Source organism: Mus musculus, chromosome 10 (genome assembly GCF_000001635.26).
Source record: "Mus musculus strain C57BL/6J chromosome 10, GRCm38.p6 C57BL/6J".
NCBI lineage: Eukaryota > Metazoa > Chordata > Mammalia > Rodentia > Muridae > Mus > Mus musculus.
In genome coordinates, this window is record NC_000076.6 from 5,359,947 (window position 1) to 5,386,628 (window position 26,682).

The window sequence follows — 26,682 nt, forward strand, 5'->3', positions numbered from 1 at the left end:
ATTCTCATTTTATATAAGAAGGAGCAGTCAATTATGCAAATGGCAGAGGCTTTTTCTTGTTGTTCAGGCCCGTAAAAATGACTGTAAGCAGTCTAAAATTTGAATATATATGTATACATAAGTATATGTTACATTCAGATTTCAAAGGAAATATTTTTCAGGCCAGACACTGAGGGCAAGGACAATGAACACAGTAATAGCTTCTATTCACAGTAACTGGCTTCTATTCATTTTAGATTATGAAACCCAAAAGAAAATATCTAAAGAGTTCAAGACTGTGGTGGTCCCACTATTCCATGGATCTACTGATACACAGATTCAGTACCCCCCCCCCGTGTGTGTGTGTGTGTGTGTGCATGCGCACATGCACAGATGTAGGCCTTGTGTAGGTAACAACAGCTGTGAATAAGAGACCTAGACAGGCCCATCTATGCAGACCTCAATGTGCAGATAGCACTGTCTGCTGCCCGTGAGATTTAGCTACCGCTTCACGAGTAGTCGATGAGTATTACTTGCTGCCTTTCTGAATGAGAATGTTAGATCGTTGTAAAAACAGAGATCTCTCTTCACAGAGCTTTGACTACACACTATTTACAGATCTAATCCCATTTAACTAGCTGGGGTAAATCTCTTAAGAAGGGTTCTTGAGTGAAATCATAACTATCTGACAGAATCTCTCATTCATGAATCCGGAGCATGCCCCTTCCTTTCCTGTGAAGAGCCTTACCTTCTTGGCATGTTCTGATTGGCTTAGCATTTTCTCTGCATCTTCTAGCCAGGCTTGGAGACTAGCCACGGTATCACCATAGCGATCCCAGTTGGAGATCACCTCCTCCAGCATGCTCCGTACACTCCGCACTTCCACGGAGAGGTTCCTCCACTGGGCAGTGGCTTCACTCATGAATTTCATCACGTTCTCAGCTTCCTCCACTGAGTCAGAAACAATCAATCAGAGACTCCATTCTGCACATAAAAGCCTCTCTCTATTTCCCTGTGTTCTTAAGCACCAGAAACAAGGGCATCGATCAGAAATACAAGATTCTATTCCCAGCAATTGTGGCAACATCTACAAGCTGTAAGCAAACATATCTTCCAAAGTTTATCTCCACAGTAACTTAAGCTCTCCTATCTATATTCAAGTTATTCCACAATTTGTAATCCCCTTGGAATTGCAGCTAGGCTGAAAAATTGCAACTTAGAAAAAGGAATGCTTATTTTTGTTTTATCTTAGAAGATTACACACAGGAAAAAAGTATCAATATGCAAGACAGACACCTCACAGAATTACTCTAAGTGTATAGTCACAAAGAGTCTACATAGTAAAACTATAATTGATCTGACCCCATAGAAACCTGTTGATTTTAAGTGCCCTTTAAGTTGGCATCAAAACAAGTTACATTTCATTAGGGAATTTTCATAATGCTATTTTTTAAAAAAGAAAAACCTGGACCACATTGCCCCCAGTCATCCTTACTTTCTCTTCTCTTTCCCTCCTCCCCAGCCCCTTCTGCAAACCCCCAGTGTGCTGTGTGCTATACCTGAGCCCTCTGCTTTGACGTATATGTCAGCTGTCTGTTTCAGGATCTGGTATGTCACTTCATACTGTTCAAAGAACTTGCTGTTTTCTATAAAAGACTAGAGAGGGATGCACAGTTGACAAGCAGTTAGCGAACGTTAGGCTTGACCACAAACGACAAGGTTTAATCTGCCTTATAAGCTTATGGGTATTTTATCCAAGGCTACCAACCTCAGTCTATTGGAAAATGCAAAATTAATTCCACTGTCATGAATTACTCCGGTTCTATGTGACCCATACACTGTGTCTACATTCTCAGTTCCAACTAAGCACCGGACGGAGAAAACATTCTATTTCTTTACTCTGCTAAGTTTTTTTTTTTTCCCCAAAGAACAGAATTTTCTCCAGAGGATCTGGGACTAACATTTAGAAAGTGCTAAATTTGGGGGAACATTTTAATGTCCCACTGCGTTGGAGCTATAGAAGTCTGCTGTTCTTTGAACATTAGCCCTGGGGGATGACTGACTGCTTTGAGGAAATTCCAGTTAAAAATATATGACAGTGAAAACACTTTTGTTAAAAATAAAAAAGTAAAAAGTTTAAAAATAATTGTATATGCTTCCCATATTAAGGATGGTTTCATATTTCAATTACCTAGCCCCACCCCCCAAATGTACAGACTAAGATACAGCTTGTGTTAATCTGCACAGAGTCTACATACAAAATAAAATCAGTGTTACTGCATAGAGACAAGGAAAGTGAGAACTCAAAAAAACGTCTTAGGTAAACTTTGCATTAATGCTTAACTCCCTACCCCCCATGCTGTTTGAAGGATTGTACTTAATACTCCAAGTAGAAAATCAATACAATTACAGCTAGCAATTAATGTGTCTCCAAAATCTCTTCCAGTTCTCCTACTAGCAGAATGAATTCTAAGCATTTACCAATTAAAATAGTTAAGAAAGATCATCACTATGATAAAATGCAAAGTTATGCTTTGCAAACTGGAGCTTTGTACAGTGTGCTAGCAGCTCTAGCACATGCTAACTGATGTTTCATATAGAGGCAAAACGGCTCATAAAACAGTATCATGAACATTCTTAGATCTTTACCACTAGTTACCTTGTTTCAATATAAAACCCTATATCATATATGATATGCTAATATATTATTATAATTATATATTATATGTATACAATGTATTATATGTCGAGAATATTAAGAATATATACTATACATTACATATACTTATATATGTATCTTTAAATTAAAATTATATAATTTAGTTTATTAAAAATATGACTAAAACTGGGTTATAGAATCAAATGTACTCTTAGCATGGATGATAGGAAAAGTTAAGACACTACTTATGATGTTGAAACAAAAATATTAGAAGTAAGAACATTTCTGCCTTTCATTTATAGATAGACATAATAAAAGCACATTACTTTCACCGAGAAAGCTAAATCAGACAATTATATATAAATCTTTTAAAATTTTATCATGGTTGTTTATTTACATTAAACATTATACACATACACATATATATCCTATATGTATAATTATATGTTATATGTAATTGTATTATATAAGATGTAATTATATATTCTATTACATTAAATACTAACTACAGTGAGGACTGTTTAATATTTACAGCACATTTGTAAATTATTCTCTAGAAATAAAGTGGATACAGAAAGCTATTAATTCCATGGTCTGAGAGGCTTCTGTGATTATTTTATTGAATGACTTTAATAGGGATTTTTGTTTAGCTGAGAATGGAATATGACAATAGTTGTCTAGAAAATTCATCATTTAGTCTTAAGTCCTACTCTTACTCCCAAACTAGGGAAAAGAATAATTTGGCCTTAAATGGTGAGCCATTCTAATCAAACAAGCAAGCCATTTTGGTTTAAAAATGGAATGTTATATTTAATACTCAAAATGGTGTTTGAGCAATTGAAGAAACAACAGCTCTTTACAGAGAAAACTATTGTCTCCGTGGAGTTACTGCAAACCGCAAGAAGCTAAGAGAAGACTAGAGAGTGGCAGCCATAGTGCCTTGGCTGCTTAAAATATCCTTGCCTGACTAAATTTCAAATTAATTACAGGTGAATAAAAAGAAAATGCTTATTTCTAGCTTTGTCTTAGGCCTAAAAATAGGAGGCAAGATAAGAATAAAACCAAAGAATTCATTATCATTGAGCTTTCCTATGAGAACAATTAGACAATTAATTTTTTAAAAATCCTATTTGTTATTTCAAACATTTACCGGCCCCAGTGATTTGGAGAAGCCCCTGAACAGTGAAGTTGTCTGGGACAGCCACGCTCACAGGAGCTTGCGAAGCCTCCGTTTTACTGTGTCAGACATGTCTCTCAGGGAAATGCACATTTTAATTTAAAATGACATGGTTAATTTACTTTATTAATAATGTGGCTAAAACTGGGGTATGGAATCAAATGGACTATTATTAGCATGGATGATAAAGTAAGAAAAATTAAATTACTACTTAATGATGTCAAAACCAAAATATTAGAGGTGAGAACATTTCTGCCTTTAATGTACAGACATAATAAATACAACCTCATTCATTTCACCAAGAAAGCTAAACCAGCTAATTATAAATCCTTTAAATTTTATTAGGGCTGTCCATTTACATTAAAAATTGTTGTGAATGGTAAGGTAAGTATTTGTGTTGTTTATGGTGGACTTGAAATCTCTACAATTCCAAGACATTTTCTTTCTTTCAGATGAAAAATAGAAACATTGAATTTCTGTTTCCCTAGCAAAAATGGACACTTCATGTTTATTATCAAGACCACTGCAAACAATTCTGACATCAAAGATGCCTAACCAATGCTTTCTACAATCACTGATCAATAGCATATGGTTTAACATTCAAATATTTTTTATTAAATTTAAATGTATTTATTTGTGTGTGCGCTTTATATATCAGGATATATGTGCCATCGTATACTTATAAAAGTCAGAACACAACTTGTGGAAGTTGGTTCTACACATAGGCCAGATGGGTCTGAACTCAGGCTTGACAGTAAGAGCTGTGCAGTTTCAGTGACTATCAGTGATGGTCTAACTGCTTTCATAACAAACATAAAGGCATTTACTTTTCAGAAATGTAAAGTCCTCATCAGCTCATAGATCAGCTAGGAAGCATAGCCGAAATTCTCCAACCCTTAAAATGTGCACTACCTTTTCCTCTGCGTGTGATTAACGTCAAGTTAAACACCAACGCCAGGAAAGCTAATCTTGGAATCTTCATAGCCTCAGTGTCATCTCCTTTATTATAAAATACAGTAAAGTGCCATGTTTATATTTTTAAGTGAGGGAGAAAAGAGTTAGGTTTAAATAACTGACTTTATAGTTTTATTGAAAAATCTTCACACTTTTTTGTTCTGGAATGAGTGGGATCTGAAAGCCCCAGAGGACGAGATGAGAGCCACTCATGCGGTGTGACACTGAAGAAAGGCAGTGCACAAAATCTGGGCTTTAGAAGAGTCTCCAATATTCTGCTACTACAGGCATCATGATAGAAAGGGAAAAACTGCAAAGACGCAACAGCACAGAGATGACAGTCATTCACTAAGGTTCCGTGGGTAGCGAATCGCTGACGTGCGAGGAGAACATGCTTCCCTGTGGCAATGCTTCAGTGCCCCCAGCTTTCTACCATGTTGCCTGGCCCAGAGATGAATGCCAGTGGCGACCAAACTGCAGCATTGCAGAAGCATAAAACAGTATTCAGTTTTAAACATTCTAAGAGGAAGTAATGTTTATGCGAACAACAGTCTTTTATTCACTACAGTTCAGTAGCCATCAATATTTTTGGTTGATGACTATTGGTTAATTTTGGTATTTTGGTTAATTATTTTCACAAGTTATGCATTTAGAGGGTAAAAGTGATGCATGCCTATGAGGGCTTTTGATTTTGAAATGTAAAAAAATAAGTCAGCTTTTTCCTCTTTCCAGCCCCTGCTCCCAGAATGCTGACTCTAAGACGATTTATAAATGCCTAGGCTACAAGCTTTGGCCCATCCTCTGACTAGCTATTTAACCCATACAAACTAGTCTATGCCACATGATTGGTTACCTTTTTTCTGCTTCATGTGTCTAAGTCTGGGGCAAATCTCTTTTAATTCTATCCTGTGTCCATCCATGTGGCTGGTTACCTCCGCTCAGTTCACATGCTTCTGCCTCCTCTATGCTTCTGGGTGAATCTTCACACCATTTACTGTTTCCCAGAATCCTCTCCTTCCTCCCATTGTCCCACCTCCTTTTTGCTGCCTGAGCTCATTGACCATAGGCCTTTTTACTGACAAGTGTTACTTATACGATTCTTTTTTTACATGGAAATATCTAGACTCAAATTCTGACTCCATTTCTTGCTCCTTGTGTCACCTGGGGCTTGGGGTTGGGACATTTAAACTCCAGAGACAGCTCCACAGCCTTTCGTCTATGTTAACTGCATTGTGAGTCTTTATTGAGGAGAAAAGTGAAATACTCAGAGATCCACAGTCATTGAAATTATTCACCAAAAAGGGGCTTAAAGCTACTTTTAAGAAGCTTTAGCTAGTGCTCTTCACTAGTAGAGTACATGCATAGAACCCGTTGGGACTGTAGGGTGATGGTCCATTCTACTCATACATGAAACTTGCAGAGCAGTTTGAATTAGCATTTCAATGAACTCTTTAACTTTATGGAGTGGGCAGGAAGTACTGACATTAACATCAACTATTAATATATCTTTAGAGGAGTTCAAAGAGAATTATTAATACCATTGTTTTGGAACATCAAGTTGGTAAAGCTGTCCTATTAGGTACTTAATTCTGATTGGCTGTTCCTAAATTGTTAGAACAAAGCACAGAGCCCATGCAATCAAGTCCTACGCTGAGTGCATCATTTGCTATTACTAAAACTGAAGGTATAAATCCATTTAATATTTATAAGACTAAGACAATTACTAGAATTTTTTAAAATGGATTTCTTTTCCTTACCAAAATAGTTACAAATGGATAAAGGAACATATTCTAACAGAGTTCACAGATTTTGAAACAAATGTTTCCCAGACCACTTTAGTGAATCTAGCCAGAAGATATACAAATCACAGGGTAAATGTTTGTATTTTTTCAAATTCATGTAGCTACCATATCAGTTAAAGAGGAAAATTAAGATGTAACAAAGCTGATTATGGGCACTTACAAAACATACACAGTTTTAATATGAATTTCAAGCACCTAATCTGTACATTACTGTGACTTGTCAGATTGTAATAAGCTAATATGTTAGCAGTTTCGTTTTATAGCTTAGAACCCACTTTAAACATATGTCAGAGAACAGAGATGCTTGGAATATGAATATTTTCAATCAAATGTTGCAAATAATTTGTGTGAGGGCATGATTATTAGTTGACTAAAAGGAAATAAATTGATTTTATTAAACACATTGTATTGACTATATGTAAATAGAACAGCAACACTCTTTAATTCAAGGCTACTCTTCTAGATAGAATTAGGATTATCTAGACCAATACCCTCAGAACATGAGATAATATTTAAGAATTAAGTTGGTATAGAGGTTTGTAGACAAAATTGCCCAGTGCCTGAACATACACAGGCATAGCAAAGTCATGAAAGGAGACTCACGCTGCAAATCTAACACTGACGGTCCCATTTGCAAAACTAAAAACAGTTGCCTATTTATTCACACCAGGAGCTTCGAGGACATGAGGGTAGCCCCTAAGTACAATAGTTCAGTTTTAAAGGACTAATGGATTGCAACTAAAGAATATACAAAAAAAAATGTCAGTAATAAGCCCCCTTTACTAGAGTTCAATGCAATTAATAATGAGAACCCTCCCAAAGTCAGGATTTGCAACACCAAATTCCAAAGAATCTAAGCTGATATTCTAGGTGCTTGGGGAAAACTCCACACCTCAGATCCAAGCCGCTTCACAAAGCGGTGTGGCTGCGCTTAAATTCAAGGTGGACCTGTGTCAGAGCACTAGAGACTCACGATATAGCTTTGCAGCAGCAGCTCCACAGACTCTCGCCTCCCATACTTGATGATCCAGGACTTCAGCTTTGACTCAGCGAGGACCAGCAGGGACAGCAGACGGTACTTCAGTTCGAGAAACTCCATTTTCATTAAGTGCAGCTCGGATGTGGAGGACACAAAATGAAACCTAGGAACAGACAGGGAGAATTCACAGGATGTAACTAATAGTAACAGGAGGCTGGCCGAACCTGTTAGACTGCAGCCTTCTTAAACTCGTACCGCGGTCAGGGGAAACAATTCTTTTCTTAGCTCAAGGATCTGAGAGGAAACAGGACCAATGGAAGGCTTTGATTTAGTTCTCTTCCCCGCTAACACATCTCTCATCTGTTTCTCTTATAAGCTGTTTTTGCAATGTTACATAATGTTCCTTACAGTATTGAATAAAAATACAGCCTATGATGAGGAGCTCGTTTCTGTGATCTGCAGGCTGTGGGAACATTCCAGCTCACTCTCTCCAGTTAATAATATATTAGAATGTTGGCACTCTTAGCGTCTGTGTGGGAACCCACTTTGCATTTACCAAATGCAAGCATTCCTGTTAAAATTGTAACAATTCGTTTTGGGAAAGAAAAATGTGAAAAAGAATACAAGAGCATCCACCTAACAATTTTTTTAAAGAGCCTTCAAAAAAAAAAAAATACAATGCGACATTCTCTTACCTCTCAGCCATGTCCTCTAGCTGATCAGGAGGCATCGGGATCCCATTGACAGACCTGGTCTGGTAGATTTCATGGAACGCCCTTTTGTGGGCATCTGTATTTTGAAGCAGATCCTAATATGCAATTTAAAAAAATAAAAACTGTTTTTAAATGAGGAAACATGTTACCAAGAGGCTGAGAAGCATAATTTGCCGGCTGTACTGATGAGTCAATATATTCAACAATTTGTCCCTGCTGCCACCTTCACATGCAGCCAGCGCCTGTCACAGGCTTTTACCTAGAACAGCAATCCATGAGTTGTGGAGGGGCCGCTCGCTCTGCTGGAGTGCCTAACAACCATGGCATCTTTAAACACACATGACACCTGCCCAGCAACGCAGTCAGACCTTTTAAAGGTGTAAGATCCAAGCACTGTGTAGTTACTGCTAGAAACAACCATGAGATGTGTTTTCTTTTTCTTTTTTTTCTTTCTTTTTCTTTTCTTTTCTTTTTTTCTGAAAACTGAACACAAAAAACTTAACCCCTTAGCGGCAACAGTGATTAGCTTCTGCCCGGTTATTTCCAAGTTGAATGCGTGAGGGCTACTTTAAATGCTATTTGCCAATGACAATATACTTTGAAAACATAGTTTTGGTAAAAACAATTTCCCCCAGTGCAGAAACCAGGCCCCAGCTAAGAGAGAGCTCAGAGGTGATATGCAGGGATGTTGTTTCTTGGCAGTTTTCCAGGTCTTTAGGTTAATGTGAGCCTTTCTTTGTCTATTGTGTATTTTACCAGCCACACGCTTACTTATAAAAGACTACATCTTTGCCACTACCCCAAGCCCATTTTTCACACACACACAAAAGGAAACAGTGGGGTGGATGAAGCTTATGTGAATTTGCTCACATTGAGCAAAGTTCCATCTACCAGAATGCATAATAGTGTATAAGTCATTGATATATTAACCCACCAAGGTGATCAATTCAAATTAATATTACTTCTACTAAGTATTATTGACTGGTACAATGGAAAAAGAAGCAGAAATACAAGAGACACATATTTACTTTAGTGAACTAGTAAAAGCCTTTAGGATATGAGTTAAAAGAATTTAGAATATAAATTAAAAATAAAGTAATAGAATATAAATAGGCAAAATGGCTCAGCTGGTTAAGGGCACTTCACTTGTTACAAACCCTAACAACTTGAATTTAATAGTTGACACCCATGTGGCAAAGGAAAAGGAAAGAGGATTCCCACAAGTTGTACTAACCCCCACATGTACACAAGCCTGTGCACACACACAAATGAATAAATAGTAAATAAAGTAATAAAAGGTCTTCAGGCTTATACATATGTAACTACATTAGAAGCAAGTTAATTTTGTCTTAAACCTTAGTCTGAACTATTTGCCCTGATACATTTTTTCTACATTATGTTTTGAAGTCTTTAGGTATATAAGTACACACACACACACACACACACACACACACACACACACACACACACTCACTCACAAGTCATTCATACCAGATGGAAGGATCTGGGACCCCATGAGGAAAGAGGCGACAGGGCTGTTCTCAGGACAGCTGTCAGTGGTGAGCAATGTAGTCACTCCCCCAGCTTGCCCGCATGCTGACACACCTCCATGGCATATGGGCTTGGCTGAAACTGTCCTCAAGTGACTTCAGAGGAGTCTGTGCCTTCACGCCTACCTTGCCTTTGTTATATCTGTCAGTTTTAATATCTAGTACACTGAGGGAAAACTCTTTACACTCCACAGGTATGTGAAGGAACGTCTACAGGTAGCACACACTCCTTGTTCTCAGGAAGTACACTAGGGCTGTAAAACCGCTGGATACTGAACAAACTGTAAAACTGTTCAGCATTCCCCTTAGCAAAATACAATCTGAAATAGATCCCAAGCTGTAAGCAAGAACAAAAACAAAACAAAAAAACAAAACAAAATGAAACACCAAAAAACAAAACAAAAAAAAAAAAACCAAAAAACAGACCATCCAGGTTGGGACATTGGCCTTTGGAATGTGCACAAGATGAGACACTGGAAATGGTTCTCCTTGATCCTGTAAGAGGGCTGAGACCAGCTTGTAACAAATACTTTAGGGGGAAGGGGGAGTAAAAGTCACCAGTATAAGGGACTAGCTATCAAGAGTGAACAACCAGTGAAACACAGAGCCAAGATAATGCCAGGCATTCAATAATGAACAGTAGCATGAAAATAAGAAGAAGCCATGTTTCTTACAGTGATCAGACATTGGTCCAATATTTTTAAGTATCTATGATTAAGCTTCAAGGATGATCACAGCACACCTGTAGTCAATAATTTCAAGTTAGTAGAGGAAGAACTATAGAGGAAGTGGGACAAACTACGCTGGGGGCAATGGTGGCTACCACCTAGGCCAGGACCTGGGGTTTCTGTGAGTTTGAACCTGAGTTCCTTTGTCTCAAGAAAGCTAAAAGAATAGAAGGGAGGGAGGGAAAGAGGGATGAAGAAGAGGAGAGAGGAAGAGAGGGAGAGAAGGATATGCTAGGAAATAAAAAGCCAACTAAAAATCCTCTGTTGATTTATAAATAGCAAAAAAGGTAAGGAGCAAAAAGGGCAAAAAGAAAATAGTTAAATGGCTTCCGGTCCATGCCAACCCTGGGGTACAATGGGTGCATAGTCTCCGGACACCCGCAAGGTCCCCACAGGAGCCTCCACAGGATCTTAAGACTTCTGGTGAGTGGAACACAGCCTCTGCTCCAATCCAATCGCACGGGACCTGAGACTGCATTAACTAGGGAAGAAGAAAACCCGGTCTGATCAGGGTCACAAGTCTCATCCGGTCCATGCCATCCCCGGGGTACCTTGGGCGCAAATTCTCCGGGCACCTGCAAGGTCCCCACAGGAGCCTCCACGGGATCTTTAGACCTCTGGTGAGTGGAACACAGCATCTGCTCCAATCCAATCACAAAGGACCCGAGACTGCAGTAATTAGGGAAGCAGAAAACCTGGCCTGATCAGTGTCACAACTGGAACACAACTTCTGCCAGGAGGCAGGTTCGAACACCAGATATCTGGGCACCTTCCCTGCAAGAGGAGAGCTTGCCTGCAGAGAGTACTCTGACCTCTGAAACTAAGGAGAGATCTAGTATCCCAGGCCTGCTGATAGAGGCTAACATAATCACCTGAGGAACAAGCTCCAGAGATTACCAGATGGTGAAAGGCAAAGGTAGGAATCTTACTAACAGAAACCAAGACCACTCACCATCATCAGAACTCAGCACTCCCACCCCACCCAGTCCTGGGCACCCCAACACACCCGAAAAGCTAGACCCGGATTTAAAAGCATATCCCATGATGATGGTAGAGGGCATCAAGAAGGACTTTAATAACTCACTTAAAGAAATACAGGAGAACACTGCAAAACAGGTAGAAGACCTTAAAGAGGAAACACAAAAATCCCTTAAAGAATTGCAGGAAAACACGACCAAACAGGTGATGGAATTGAATAAAACCATCCAAGACTTAAAAAGGGAAGTAGACACAATAAAGAAAACCCAAAGTGAGGCACCGCTGGAGATAGAAACCCTAGTAAAGAAATCTGGAACCATTGATGCGAGCATCAGCAACAGAATACAAGAGATGGAAGAAAGAATCTCAGGTGCAGAAGATTCCATAGAGAACATCGGCACAACAATCAAAGAAAATACAAAATGCAAAAAGACCCTAACTCAAAACATCCAGGAAATCCAGAACACAATGAGAAGACCAAACCTATGGATAATAGGAGTAGATGAGAATGAAGATTTTCAACTTAAAGGGCCAGCAAATATTTTCAACAAAATTATAGAAGAAAACTTCCCAAACCTAAAGAAAGACATGCCCATGAACATACAAGAAGCCTACAGAACTCCAAATAAACTGCACCAGAAAAGAAGTTCCTCCTGACACATAATAATCAGAACAACAAATGCACTAAATAAAGATAGAATATTAAAAGCAGTAAGTGAGAAAGGTCAAGTAACATATAAAGGCAGACCTATCAGAATTACACCAGAATTTTCACCAGAGACTATGGAAGCCAAAAGATCCTGGACAGATGTTATACAGACACTAAGAGAACACAAATGCCAGACCAGGCTACTATAACCGGAAACCACACCCTAGAAAAAGCAAGAAAGTAATCCCTCAACAAACCAAAAAGAAGACAGCCACAAGAACAAAATGCCAACTCTAATAACAAAAATAATAGGACGCAAGAATTACTTTTCCTTAGTATCTCTTAATATCAATGGACTCAATTCCCCAAATAAAAAGACATAGACTATCAGACTGACTACACAAACAGGACCCAACATTCTGCTGCTTACAGGAAACCCATCTCAGGGAAAAAGACAGACACTACCTCAGAGTGAAAGGCTGGAAAACAATTTTTCCAAACAAATGGTCTGAAGAAACAAGCTGGAGTAGCCATTCTAATATCAAATAAAATCGACTTCCAACCCAAAGTTATCAAAAAAGACAAGGAGGGACACTTCATACTCATCACAAGTAAAATCCTCCAAGAGGAACTCTCAATTCTGAATATCTATGCTCCAAATGCAAGGACAGCCACATTCATTAAAGAAACTTTAGTAAAGTTCAAAGCACACATTGCACCTCAAACAATAATAGTGGGAGACTTCAACACACCACTTTCATCAATGGGCAGATCATGGAAACAGAAACTAAACAGGGACACAGTGAAACTAAAAGAAGTTATGAAACAAATGGACTTAACAGATATCTACAGAACATTTTATCCTATAACAAAAGGATATACCTTCTTCTCAGCACCTCACGGGACCTTCTCCAAAACTAATCATATAATTGGTCACAAAACAAGCCTCAACAGATACAAAAATATTGAAATTGTCCCATGCATCCTATCAGACCACCATGGACTAAGGCTGATCTTCAATAACAACATAAATAATGGAAAGCCAACATTCACGTGGAAACTGAACAACACACTTCTCAATGAGACCTTGGACAAGGAAGGAATAAAGAGAGAAATTAAAGACTTTTTAGAGTTAATGAAAGAAATTAAAGACTTTTTAGAGTTAAGCCACAACATACCCAAACTTATGGGACACAATGAAAGCATTTCTAAGAGGAAAACTCATAGCTCTGAGTGCCTCCAAAAAGAAACTAGAGAGAGCACACATTAGCAGCTTGACAACACATCTAAAAGCTCTAGAACAAGAGGAAGCAAATTCACCCAAGAGGAGTAGACAGCAGGGAATAATCAAACTCAGGGGCAAAATCAACCAAGTGGAAACAAGAACTATTCAAAGAATCAACCAAACGAGGAGCTGGTTCTTTGAAAAAATCAACAAGATAGATAAACCCTTACCTAGACTCACTAGAGGGCACAGGGACAGCATCCTAATTAACAAAATCAGAAATGAAAAGGGAGACATAACAGATCCTGAAGAAATCCAAAACACCATCAGATCCTTCTACAAAAGGCTATACTCAACAAAACTGGAAAACCTGGATGAAATGGACACATTTCTAGACAGATACCAGGTACCAAAGTTAAATCAGGATCATGTTAACCATCTAAACAGCCCCATATCCCCTAAAGAAATAGAAGCAGTCATTAATAGTCTTCCAACCAAAAAAAGCCCAGGACCAGATGGGTTTAGTGCAGAGTTCTATCAGACCTTCAAAGAAGATCTAATTCCAGTTCTGCACAAACTATTCCACAAAATAGAAACAGAAGGTACTCTTCCCAACTCATTCTATGAAGCCACAATTGCTCTGATACCTAAACCACAAAAAGACCCAACAAAGATAGAGAACTTCAGACCAATTTCACTTTGAATATCAATGCAAAAATCCTCAATAAAGTTCTCACAAATGGAATCCAAGAACACATCAAAACAATCATCCATCCTAACCAAGTAGGTTTCATCCCAGGGATGCAGGGATGGTTTAATATACGAAAATCCATCAATGTAATCCATTATATAAACAAACTCAAAGACAAAAACCACATGATCATCTCGTTAGATGCAGAGAAAGCATTGACAAAATCCAACACCCATTCATGATAAAAGTCTTGGAAAGATCAGGAATTCAAGGCCCATACCTAACCATGATAAAAGCAATCTACAGCAAACCAGTAGCCGACATCAAAGTAAATGGTGAGAAGCTGTAAGCAATCCCACTGAAATAAGGGGCTAGACAAGGCTGCCCACTATCTCCCTACCTTTTCAACATAGTACTTGAAGTATTAGCCAGAGCAATTCAACAACAAAAGGAGATCAAGGGGATACAAATTGGGAAAGAGGAAGTCAAAATATCACTTTTTGCATATGATATGATAGTATATATAAGTGACCCTAAAAATTACACCAGAGACCCCTAAGCCTGACAAACAGCTTCAGTGAAGTAGCTGGATATAAAATTAACTCAAACAAGTCAATGGCCTTTCTGTACACAAAGGATAAACAGGCTGAGAAAGAAATTAGGGAAACAACACCCTTTTCAATAGTCACAAATAATATAAAATACCTTGGTGTGACTCTAACTAAGGAAGTGAAATATCTGTATGACAAGAACTTCAAGTCTCTGAAGAAAGAAATTAAAGAAGATCTCAGAAGATGGAAAGATCTCCCATGCTCATGGATTGGCAGGATCAACATTTTAAAAATGGCTATCTTGCCAAAAGCAATCTACAGATTCAATGCAATCCCCATCAAAATTCCAACTCAATTCTTCAACGAATTAGAAAGGGCAATCAGCAGATTCATCTGGAATAACAAGAAACCTAGGATAGCAAAAACTCTTCTCAAGGATAAAAGAACCTCTGGTGGAATCACCATGCCGGACCTAAAGCTGTACTACAGAGCAATTGTGATAAAAACTGCATGGTATTGGTATAGTGACAGACAAGTAGACCAATGGAACAGAATTGAAGACCCAGAGATGAATCCACACACCTATGGTCACTTGATCTTTGACAAGGGAGCTAAAACCATCCAGTGGAAAAAAGACAGCATTTTCAACAAATGGTGCTGGCACAACTGGCGGTTATCATGTAGAAGAATGCGAATTGATCCATTTCTATCTCCTTGTACTAAGGTCAAATCTAAGTGGATTAAGGAACTCCACATAAAACCAGAGACACTGAAACTTATAGAGGAGAAAGTAGAGAAAAGCCTCGAAGATATGGGTACAGGGGGAAAATTCCTGAATAGAACAGCAATGGCTTGTGCTGTAAGATCGAGAATCGATAAATGGGACCTCATAAAATTGCAAAGCTTCTGCAAAGCAAAAGACACCATCAATAAGACAAAAAGGCCACCAACAGATTGGGAAAGGATCTTTACCTATCCCAAATCGGATAGGGGACTAATATCCAATATATAAAGAACTCAAGAAGGTGGACTCCAGAAAATCAAATAACCCCATGAAAAATGGGGCTCAGAGCTGAACAAAGAATTCTCACCTGAGGAATACCGAATGGCTGAGAAGCACCTAAAAAAATGTTCAACATCCTTAATCACCAGGGAAATGCTAATCAAAACAACCCTGAGATTCCACTTCACTCCAGTCAGAATGGCTAAGATCAAAAATTCAGGTGACAGCAGATGCTGGCGAGGATGTGGAGAAAGAGGAACACTCCTCCATTGTTGGTGGGATTGCAAGCTTGTACAACCACTCTGGAAATCAGTCTGGCAGTTCCTCAGAAAATTGGACATAGTACTACCGGAGGATCCCGCAATACCTCTCCTGGGCATATATCCAGAAGATGTCCCAACCGGTAAGAAGGACACATGCTCCACTATGTTCATAGCAGCCTTATTTATAATAGCCCGGAGCTGGAAAGAACCCAGATGCCCCTCAACAGAGGAATGGATACAGAAAATGTGGTACATTTACACAATGGAGTACTACTCAGGTATTTAAAAAAATGAATTTATGAAATTCCTAGGCAAATGGATGGACCTGGAGGGCATCATCCTGAGTGAGGTAACCCAATCACAAAGGAACTCTCACAATATGTACTCACTGATAAGTGGATATTAGCCCAGAAAGTTAGGATACCCAAGATATAAGATACAATTTGCTAAACGCATGAAATTCAAGAAGAACGAAGACAAAAGTGTAGACACTTTGCCCCTTCTTAGAAATGGGAACAAAACACCCATGGAAGGAGTTACAGAGACAAAATTTGGAGCTGATATATACTCACTGATAAATGGATATTAGCCCAGAAACTTAGTATACCCAAGACATAAGATACTATTTGCAAAACACATGAAACTGAACAAGAATGAAGACAAAAGTGTGGACACTTTGCCCCTTCTTAGAATTGGGAACAAAACACCCATGGAAGGAGTTACAGAGACAAAGTTTGGAGCTGAGAGAAAAGGATGGACCATCTAGAGACTGCCGTATCCAGGGATCCATCCCATAATCAGCCTCCAAACGCTGACACCATTGCATATACTAGCAAGATTTTGCTGAAAGGACCCTGATATAGCTGTCTCTTGTGAGAGTATGCTGGGGCCTAGTAAACATGTAAGTGGATGCTCACAGTCCGCTATTGAATGGATCACAGGGCCCCCAATGTTGGAGCTAGAGAACGTATCCAAGGAGCTAAAGGGTTCTGCAACCCTGTAGGTACAACAACAATATGAACTAACCAGTACCCCAGAGCTCTTGACTCTAGCTGCATATGTATCAAAAGATGGCCTAGTCGGCCCTCAGTGGAAAGAGAGGCCCACTGGACATGTAAACCTTATATGTCCCAGTACAGGGGAATGCCAGGGCCTAAAATTGGGAGTGGGTGGGTAGGGGGGTGAAAGGATAGCTATGGGGGACTTTTGGTATAGCATTGGAAATGTAAATGAGGAAAATACCTAATAAAAATATTTTAAAAAGAAAATAGTTAAATGATTTTTTTAAATCAGATAAAGAATGTGGTACAAATATAAAGTGCATAACTTTATTAGACAAAGGAATGAGGTTGCCTAGATCAGAGGGACAAACAAAACCAGTTAAAATGAAAGATCAAACAGCATATATGTACGTGGATGAAGACAAAATGAAAAGGGGAAGGGTTTTATGAGAGATACATCTAATCATTAGGGAAATAGAGAGGCTGGAATTTGTAGAGGGTAAAATACATCAGGAGACACTAACTGAAAACTTCTGTAAGTACCATAAATAGTCCTAATAGTAATTTACTATCAGAGTCCCACATTCGTAGAAAACATGTTAATCCAGAGATTGAACATACATAGTAAATTTGAAAATATCTAAGAACTGATAAAACAGCATAGGAACTGACAAACCTATATTACTGTAGGAATTATCAACACTCCCCCTTCAGTTACCGAGATGGCTCTACAGGACCAAGTGGGATTCCACACTGTGGAGAAGGGAGATCTAGTGATGGCCCAGAGAAAGAGGAGGGAAACAGGGCTATCACCTAGGAGAGAAAGTTCCTTATGGAGAGCCAGGGCAAATACCTCACAGGGGAATGTATTTGCCTCTTTGGGGTCATCATTACAGTGAGTTTTCACTGACTTCTTACTTAAAGGTAAAACATCAACATCCCCTGTCCTGTTTGCCCTCCAAGTTTTATTCTCTATTTGTAGTGAGTATTGTGGTTTCTTTAAAAAAAAAAAAAAAAAAAAAAAGCAGCCATGTTATGTGAATATGTTTCTGTTTTAACTCCTGGTGTGGGGTATGGGATGCTTCAGATTGTCCGTAGCAGCCGAGTATGATTTGTCTTGTGCTCTGGCAGGAGTGTGATTCTGCCAGCTGAAGATAGATTACATTTGGAATTCTGGGGACTCTTGTGAGGCTATAAAATGCCAGAGCCTGGAAAACCTGCTGCTGTCCCTCCTGCTCCCAACTCCCTTTACTGTGGTTTGTCCAGTGGTTGTGAGCAAAGAGAAGTTTGGAGAGAGGAAGAAGTTGGATATCCTCATGACAAAGATTGGACTTGCCCCAAGGAACTCAATGCCCCTAATCATCAGGAAGTGTTCTAACGAGATTGACACCCACTTTGCCCTCTAAACTTGCCTACCCTGTGTTGGGGGTTGGAAGGGATTGGGATGAAGAAGGTTGGAAAAGGAATGCAATAAAGTAGCCAAAAATTATGGATATAAGTACTTTATCCTCTCAAGACAAGTCATATAATTAACACCAGGAAACCGTGTCTGTTTTTATGCATATGGACATATCACAAATGCTCTGAACACTACTTGGTACAATGCAGGTGTTCAATAAAGTTTTGTTGAAAACCCAGAAAGGCTACCAAGAAATAGCTGGGAGTGTAGGGAGAAAAGCAGAAAACAGAATAAACAAAGCAGAAAACTGAATGAACAAAGAGTTTTGTGGATACAGGAGCTCTTTGTAAAAAGTGTCTGATGGATGAGAAATGAGCACGGCTAATATCTAGTAAATAGATAAGAAGGCCAACTTTTTTCAACCTGGCCTGGGACAGATGATGATAATGGTTCATTACAATAGTTTCCAGAGAGAACGTAGAAATCAAGAAGGAGCCTGGATACTTCTTATCCACTTGTTTGTATTAATGGAAGAAGGGTATTTGTACAGTAGCTGGGAGGCAATCAGGGTGAATAGGATAACTTTAATAATGTATGCATGTGTGTTTGTGTGCATGCGCATACATATGCATGTGCAAGTGTGTGTGCCTCACATGCACAAGTGTTTGTGATAGGAGGGTATTCAATGGAAAGGGATGTAGAAGACAATGGAACAAAAGAAGTATATCTGCAACTCTTTGAGAGAAAGGGTAAGGATACTATCTAAGGCTCACAGGAGGGGCTGGCCTTGGTTGGGAGCACAGATGGTTTATCCACAGCAACAGAAGAGAGGATCGAGTATTTGGGCACAGATGCAAGTATGTGGGTTGATGTATTTGTGGGAGCCTGCAGATATTCTTTTCTGATTGCTTCTATTTTTCTTGCAGAAAGAGGAAGCAGTGTCGTCAGCTAGGAGTGAGGACAGGGAGGAGGTGTGGAAAGCTGAGGAGACAAGGTATGAAATAGATGTCCCAGAAATGGAGAGAGCTTGGGGTTGGGAATGCCTTATGACTGCTGCACAGCACTGGAGCCCAGTTGGGTTAGTTGCTATCAGAGTGTGTGGGTTCTCCAGCCCATCAGCTGCCGGTGTGGGGGCACAGGCTATGCAGAAACGGCCTTTAATCAGGCTTTATATTTCTTCACCAGACTACTAATAGAAGAGAGATGTGGACATGGGATTGAGGATGTGTCCAGTGGGTGAGTTTTATGATCACTTGATTGAGACCACACGAAGGGAAAGGATGAAATGAAACTGAAGGAAAGCAGCATCAGAGACATGGGGTTCGAATGGATGGAGAAACCTTGCTTGATTGGGGAGTAGGATGCTTGACAAAACAGTTGTGGGTGATTTCAGTTACTGATGATGGATGATGATAGGAGAGGAGGAAGGAGAGAGTGGCAAGGATGGGACATGGAACAGGATCACCACAGAAGAGAAAGCGAAGGGATTACAAGGCCACAGTAAAGAGGATTGTCTGTGGGTTGGTGAACTCTGATCCCCATGCCAGGCATCATCATCAGGAAATGAAACTCTCAACAAGGAAAGAAAATTACTTGTCTTGTGTTGACAGTACAAGGAGGCTCAGGAGGTGGTGGAGACTGGAAATCATGAGAAAGCTTAAGACTTGAAAGCCTTGCCTTGTCTAACACAATATGACTCCTGCTATGTGCAACAAATTTGTGGGTACATTTTAAGCTTGGAACTTAAGACGATTATGTTGCTATAAGTGAGGCACTTACTTTCTCCCTGCCTGTAGTACACCCATCTACAAATGAGGATGATAAGAGCCATGCCATATTCTAAGGTTAAATGTTCAGTAAAATTAACTGCTTAAACTGAACCATGGATAAATTCTCCATAACCACAAAGAAGGGATAGTCTCTCTTTCTAGATAACAAAGCATGAAGTTGAATAGAAAGGACAGCAGTTATACTTTGTACATATTTTGTATAGTTAATATAATCTGATATACACATTAGCTTAACTTAAACAGGTTAACTTTAAAAAAAAAGTGGACTCCAGGGTTTCACTGCCCTCTTCTTGTCTTCACAGGCACCATCCATGCATTCGGATAGACACAGACACATGCTCACAAACAAATTACCTGTCTTTGCAGCTTAATTTATTGTTAAATACCTAACACATATATCCTGAATAAATTAAAACTGATCTCATAATTGCAATTACACTGCTTTATGGCTCTGCTACTCTAAACACCTGTAGAAATTAAACAAAATAATCTCTAAAACCTAGACTGAAAACAGAAAGCTCCACAGAACTGTTTGTACGTATAAAATTTTATGTTAAATATTTAATTAAAATTTTCTTCTTATAAGGTGAATTATCTGCAGTACACATTTTTTACAGAATATGTAACTCTAACTTGTAAACAATGACTATGTAGTAAATAAAGAAAATGTTTTTTTCACATCTGGTGAGTTCAGAAAACAAATACTCTAGGTTTACATACTGTAATTTTTCTGAAATCAGAATTGCCTTTTATAGTGGAAAGGCAAGATAATACTTTCAAACATCCCTGCATATGTATGCAGAATTCCCCTGGTGTTCTCAGATTACTGAATCTCATGTAAGTCTGGTACACCAGCCCAGGCTACTTACCTTCCTTTGAGGGGCTGATTTTGTGCTACCAAGTAAACCTAGAGTTTTTAATTAACAATGATCCACATTTCCTGTCTTTGAAGCTTAGCTTACTGTTAAGTACCTAATACATATATTTTGAATAACTTTCATGATTGCAAGTACACAACTTTCGGACTATGTATTCTCAACACCTAGAACAATGTCTAGTGAAATGTCTGGCCCAATAAACAGATCATTGCGTGATTCACCCTGAACTTGGCCTTGGCAACAATGTGCCTGTTTAGTTTGTTTTCTGTTGTCCTATTATTGAGTGCTTCAGTTTTCTCACTGTTTCCCCCTTATATTTTAGATCCTCAACTTCTCTATCAGTCACTACTATACATTTCACTCTTCCCATCATTTCTGGGTATTATGTCTTGGTTATCATGTGCAGGTAGATAGTTAGGTGTCTGGAATAGACACATGTGAACTCTCTCTGTCTCTCTGTGCCTCCCTTTGTATCTGTCTCTCTGTCTCTATCTTTCCATCTCTCTGTCTCTCTCTCTCTCTTCCTCCCATCAGAATGGCTTCTGCAGTCACTGACCCTCTCTATCTCTCTGTGCCTCCCTTTGTGTCTGTCTCTCTGTCTCTCTCTCTCTCTTCCTCCCATCAGAATGGCTTCTGTAGTCACTGACCCACACAGAGAAGCCTGTGAATCATCCATCCGAATACCCACCCTGTGAGGTGATTAATACCTTCTGCTAAACCTCCTATAATACTCTAGCAAAAGGCACACTTGCATTTGATCTATTCTACAACATTTAAATCTATTTTCAGTACATAAACAACAGTCACTTGGGTGTGTGTCATAGCTCTCATTTGGAGGCACCACCTTGTCTACAATCTGCTTCTGTTTCCCCTGGAAAGCTACCATGGCAGAGACCTTTCATGAACACTTCCCCAATTAACTCACATGCCTGTACCTCACGCACCTTCGATATCACATTTAAAATTCTAACGTAACTTCTTTTGTGCCAGACAGTCACATGAAGTTCAAGTGCTTTCATTTGTTCCATATTTTACATGAAGTTACTATAGAACATACATTTAAATTCTAATTTGTGAGGTGGTAGTATTTGTGTTTAGAACTTTTTCCCGTTTATAGGTACTTTGAATCTCATCATGCAATAGGCCCGATGCTTCTGATTTTGAATGTGTGATGTGTCTTGAACTCATCTACGGCTTGAACTCTTGCCCCTTCTCCCCAGGTCTCACAACTACAGAGAACAGAGTCATAGACAGGAAGGTCCAGACCTCGTGTGCATATTCACGCAGACTGAGCAGGCCTTGGAGTTACACTGTCCTTTGAGAAAGCAGATGACAGGAAATTCTGCATGTCTGTTTGTGCATATGGATGGTGGCAGGGAAGAGAGGTGGAAAGAGATGACTAGCAAATCAAAAGTTGTCTGAGCATGCTCACTCATGAAGTAGAACAGGGAGCCCAGCAACAAACCCACATATCTATGTTCAATTGGTTTTAGGCAAAAGTGACCAAAACCAACCAATCAAACATACCAAAGAGAAGCTTAGCATGGTGCAGGTCTTTAACCTTAGAACTTGGGAGGCAGAAGCAGGCAGATATCTATCTCTGTAAATTTGAGGTTGGCCTGGTCTACATATCAAGTTCTAGGCTAGCCAGGGCCTTATAGAGAGATCCTATCTAAAACAAAGAGAAAGAAAAAAGGAAGGAAGGAAGGAAGGAAGGAAGGAAGGAAGGAAGGAAGGAAGGAAGGAAGGAAGGAAGAAAGGAAGGCAGGCTTGTGGCATTAGGCAGAGATTACTTAGGACCCCAAAGGCAGAGACTACAAATGCAAAAAAGAGGTAATGGGATTGTGTCAAGCAAAAAGTCACCCACAGAAAAGGCAAGTGGCTCATAGAGTGAAGGGAGCATCAGAGACAAGTCACTCACAGAGTGAAGGGGGATTAGGAGACTATGTGTCTCTGTGACAAAGTATCTGATATAAACTAGTTAAGGAGAAAAGCTTTCTTTAGCTTGTAGTTTCAGGGGCTCCCACCTCTTATGGTAGAAGGTAGTTCATAGCATGTCAATTAGCAAGGGTTGATTGAAAGGTGGGAGAATATGTTTTGCTTTCTCTTTTACCTGGGCTTGCAAGCATGCAGGGACAGGAGCTGACACAGTCAGGGAGTGTCTTCTCCATTAAGTTAATACTTCATTGACTTGCTTTTATAGACCACACCCAAGGTATGCTTTACTAATACCCTAGGTATTTCTCAAACCAATCAAGTTGATGATCAACATCACTTATAACAAGGGACTAATATAAAAAAAAAAAAAAAAGAGTACCAAGGAACTCAATCCTAAAAAAAAAAAATGTAGAAAACAGTACCACTATTAAAAATAGTCAAAGGACTTGAACACTTACCACAGAAGACAAAGAAATAGGCCATAGATGGCTGAAAAAGAGGCCCAACATAGCAAGTGATATAACAGAAATCTAACTCCAAACTACAATGAGAGATGACTGCTTGTGGTGCTATTATCATAAACATGAAACATAATAAGTGCTGGTAAGGACTTTGCTGGAAAATAATATTGAAAATAGGAATTCCAAGGTGAGATGGAGGAAGAGAAACTTGTGGGAATCCCTGAAAGAGAAGATTAAGGACAACAAGATATTCCAAACAGTGAAGTTGAGAAAGAACAATAGGGATCAAGAAAGGGCGCACACCTTTAGTCCCAGCACTCCGGAGGCAGAGGCAGGCGGATTTCTGAGTTCAAGGCCAGCCTGGTCTACAAAGTGAGTTCCAGGACAGCCAGGACTACACAGAGAAACCCTGTCTCGAAAAACCAAAAAAAAAAAAAAAAAAAAAAAAAAAGAAAGAAAGAAAGGAAGAAAGAAAGGAAAGAAAGAAAGAAAGAAAGAAAGAAAGAAAGAAAGAAAGAAAGAAAGGAAGAGAAGGAAGAGAAGGAAGGAAGGAAGGAAGGAAGGGGAAAGAAAGAAAGAAAGAAAGAAAGAAAGAAAGAAAGAAAGAAAGGAAGGAAGAGAAGGAAGGAAGGAAGGAAGGAAGGAAGGAAGGGGAAAGAAAGAAAGAAGGAAAGAAAGAAAGAAAGAAAGAAAGAGAAGGAAGGAAGGGGAAAGAAAGAAAGAAAGAAAGAAAGAAAGAAAGAAAGAAAGAAAGAAAAAAAGAAAGAAAGAAAGAAAGAAAGAAAAGGCTTGATGGGACAGCAATAAGCAGAAAGGAACAGGAAGACAGCAAAGGAAGCAGCCCTCACCTCCACCCCCAGCTGTGTGGGTTGGGGTAGCCTACAAAGCCTCAGCCACAATGTAGGCCAGGCAGATTTGCCAGTCCTAGATGCGGAAGAAACCCATTATCGCCTCAAGCCTTAAAGTCACTGTAGGGTTTGGTGTGACTGTGAGTGCACCTGTGTATAGGCCAGCAGGAAGGGTCGGGGGAAGCCATGTCACCACTTCCTACATCTGGAGACATGATGAAACCGAATTACCCTTTCAGATCTGAAAACAAGCTGAGGGAGGTTGGGGGAACATTCTGTTACAATGACTGGGTAGGGGATGCCAAAAATAGGCTTTCATGGAGAGGAGTACAGGTGAGCATGGGGTGAGGGAGAGGCGTGTGTTTCAGGGAGCTTGGGATGGAGAGTGCTCTGTGGTCAGGATGTTGTCTGCTCTGTTTCCTGCCTGCTGTAAAGACTGAGAGCTTCAAGCAGGCAGTCTGTCATGTCTAGGCCTGCCCTGCTGGCATGGATTATTTAGCGCTTAGCAGGACTGTGTTCAGAATAATTGCTTGACTTTCCTAGTAGGTAGTTACAGGGCATATCTCAAAGTCCTAAAACCCATAGACAAAATACTACACCCATCTCATATCAGACTTGTACCTTGTTTATGCTTGAATGTTTGCCTTTTGCGTGTTTAGCCTCTGGAATGTGGAATGAGAGGATCGCTGCCGGAGACATGGGCCGTGAAGGTCATTTGAGCCAACAGCAGTTCCCACTACACAAAGAAATAAAGCCTCTAAAGAAAATACAGGTTGGGGGTGTCAACTGACCCTTGTCAGGATACATGCCCAACCAGCCTAAACATTATGGACTTAATAGGCTCAAGCTAGGACTGACAGCGCCTCTGCCTAAACATAGCAAGTTGCAATATTAGAGGAGCTAGAAAATAGCGTCTTTAATCATCTGTCTTCAAAAACAAACAAACAAAAAATAAAACAAACAAAAACAGGCTTTCTTTCCATTTTGTTCTTTTTGGTATTTTATATCATTTCGCCCCCTTTATTTCTGCACTTTCCTTTATTTGCAATCCTATGTTGGTAGCCTATTCTTTTCATTTTCCTCATATACTTTTCTGCTTTTCTTGAACCCTCTCCTTTTCTCTTTCCTTGTCTCAAAGATTTTTGTTACTTTTACTTTTATACATATTTAACTCCATTCATATTTATCTTCTATTATCGCTACCATCTTCTTCTCTGGAGTTATCATGAATGAAAACTCCTACAGAGAAGCTGTGTCTGCAGACTGATGGGCTGGTGAGAAACGCAGGAGGGTGGAGAGGGTGGGGTGCAGCAGTCCAGGACTTAACTATACCTTATCTTGGGCTAGCCTCTACCCCCTTTTAGCTCCCTGAATGGTCATTTTTTTCCACCTCTTTATAGGACACATTGTAATTTGTAGATAAAAAGCATCGTTATCAACTTGGAGGTCACTAGCTTCCACCAACCCAAAGGCTGAGAAGGCCATTCCGTAGCATCTTGGGCTGTATGACAGATTTCCTTATCTTGCCAGAACTTGCTTCTCTGATATTTTCATCAATGTGTTTTGTAAATGCTTGTATTCATAACTCTCTTTCTTCTCTTACTATAAATACCATGAAACTGGAACACAGAACCTTGGTAACCTAGATTCATATGTCCCAGACCACAGTTACAGAAATATGGCTCCAGGACACACTGTCTTTTATCTTCTTTGAGGTGAGAATTCTGTATTTTGTGTTGACAGTGGTATACTGTTTACCTTTAATCTATTTTTACTATATTTCTTTTGCTATTTTCCTTCCTCACACTTGGTTAAGGGAGGGCCAGAGATGGAACCCAGAACCCCACATTTGTGGTGAACTACACTTTCAAGCCTGATTTCAATTGCATTTTCATATTTAGTTTAGTTTGGTGATGTTGCTGTCATGGTATTTATTTATTTTTCCTCTGGGTGGTAATAGATACTGGGTCCCCAAGGAGAAGCATCTCACTGATAATACCCTCATATAGAGATATTCTCCACAATAAATGTGTATAAATTGCAACATAGAAACACAAGAAATATGAAAGAGCAAAGCAACATGATTACTTCAAAAGTTAATAACTCTAAAAAAATGGAATCCAAAGATGTTAAAATGGCAGCAATGTCAGGAAAAGAGCACAAAAGTCTAGTGAACAAAGACCACAAAAGCAATCCAAACTTAAAAAATCATGGTTAAGAAATTCAACAAAAGGGCGCCTAGTCTTTAAAAATAAAAGGGAATATTAGACATACCAAGTTCAATTAATCAATTAAGAAGAGCATCACCAGTAACAACAAAACCAGATAAAAGAGAGAATATTAGTCATGAGGACACAGTTGAGGAATTGTCAACTCAGATAACAATGAAAACAAAAACAAAAACAAAAAAAATTAAAAAAAGAAAACAAAACAAAAACAGAAAAAAACAATCACATATTGTCCTCT

The 26,682-nt window shown here is 39.3% G+C and overlaps 1 protein-coding gene across 22 annotated transcripts in view; it reads right to left on the bottom strand.

The window, feature by feature from the left end:
* Positions 1-26,682, bottom strand: part of Syne1 (spectrin repeat containing, nuclear envelope 1) — a 530,501-nt gene that overhangs the window by 339,755 nt on the left and 164,064 nt on the right. For all 22 annotated transcript variants that reach the window (NM_001347732.1, NM_001347711.1, XM_017314047.2 and 19 more), the window contains 4 exons: positions 8,246-8,358; positions 7,545-7,713; positions 1,539-1,635; positions 728-930 (listed from right to left, as the gene is read on the bottom strand). In NM_001347732.1, coding sequence (NP_001334661.1) covers positions 728-930; positions 1,539-1,635; positions 7,545-7,713; positions 8,246-8,358 — 582 coding nt within the window. The remainder of the gene's footprint in view (positions 1-727; positions 931-1,538; positions 1,636-7,544; positions 7,714-8,245; positions 8,359-26,682) is intronic.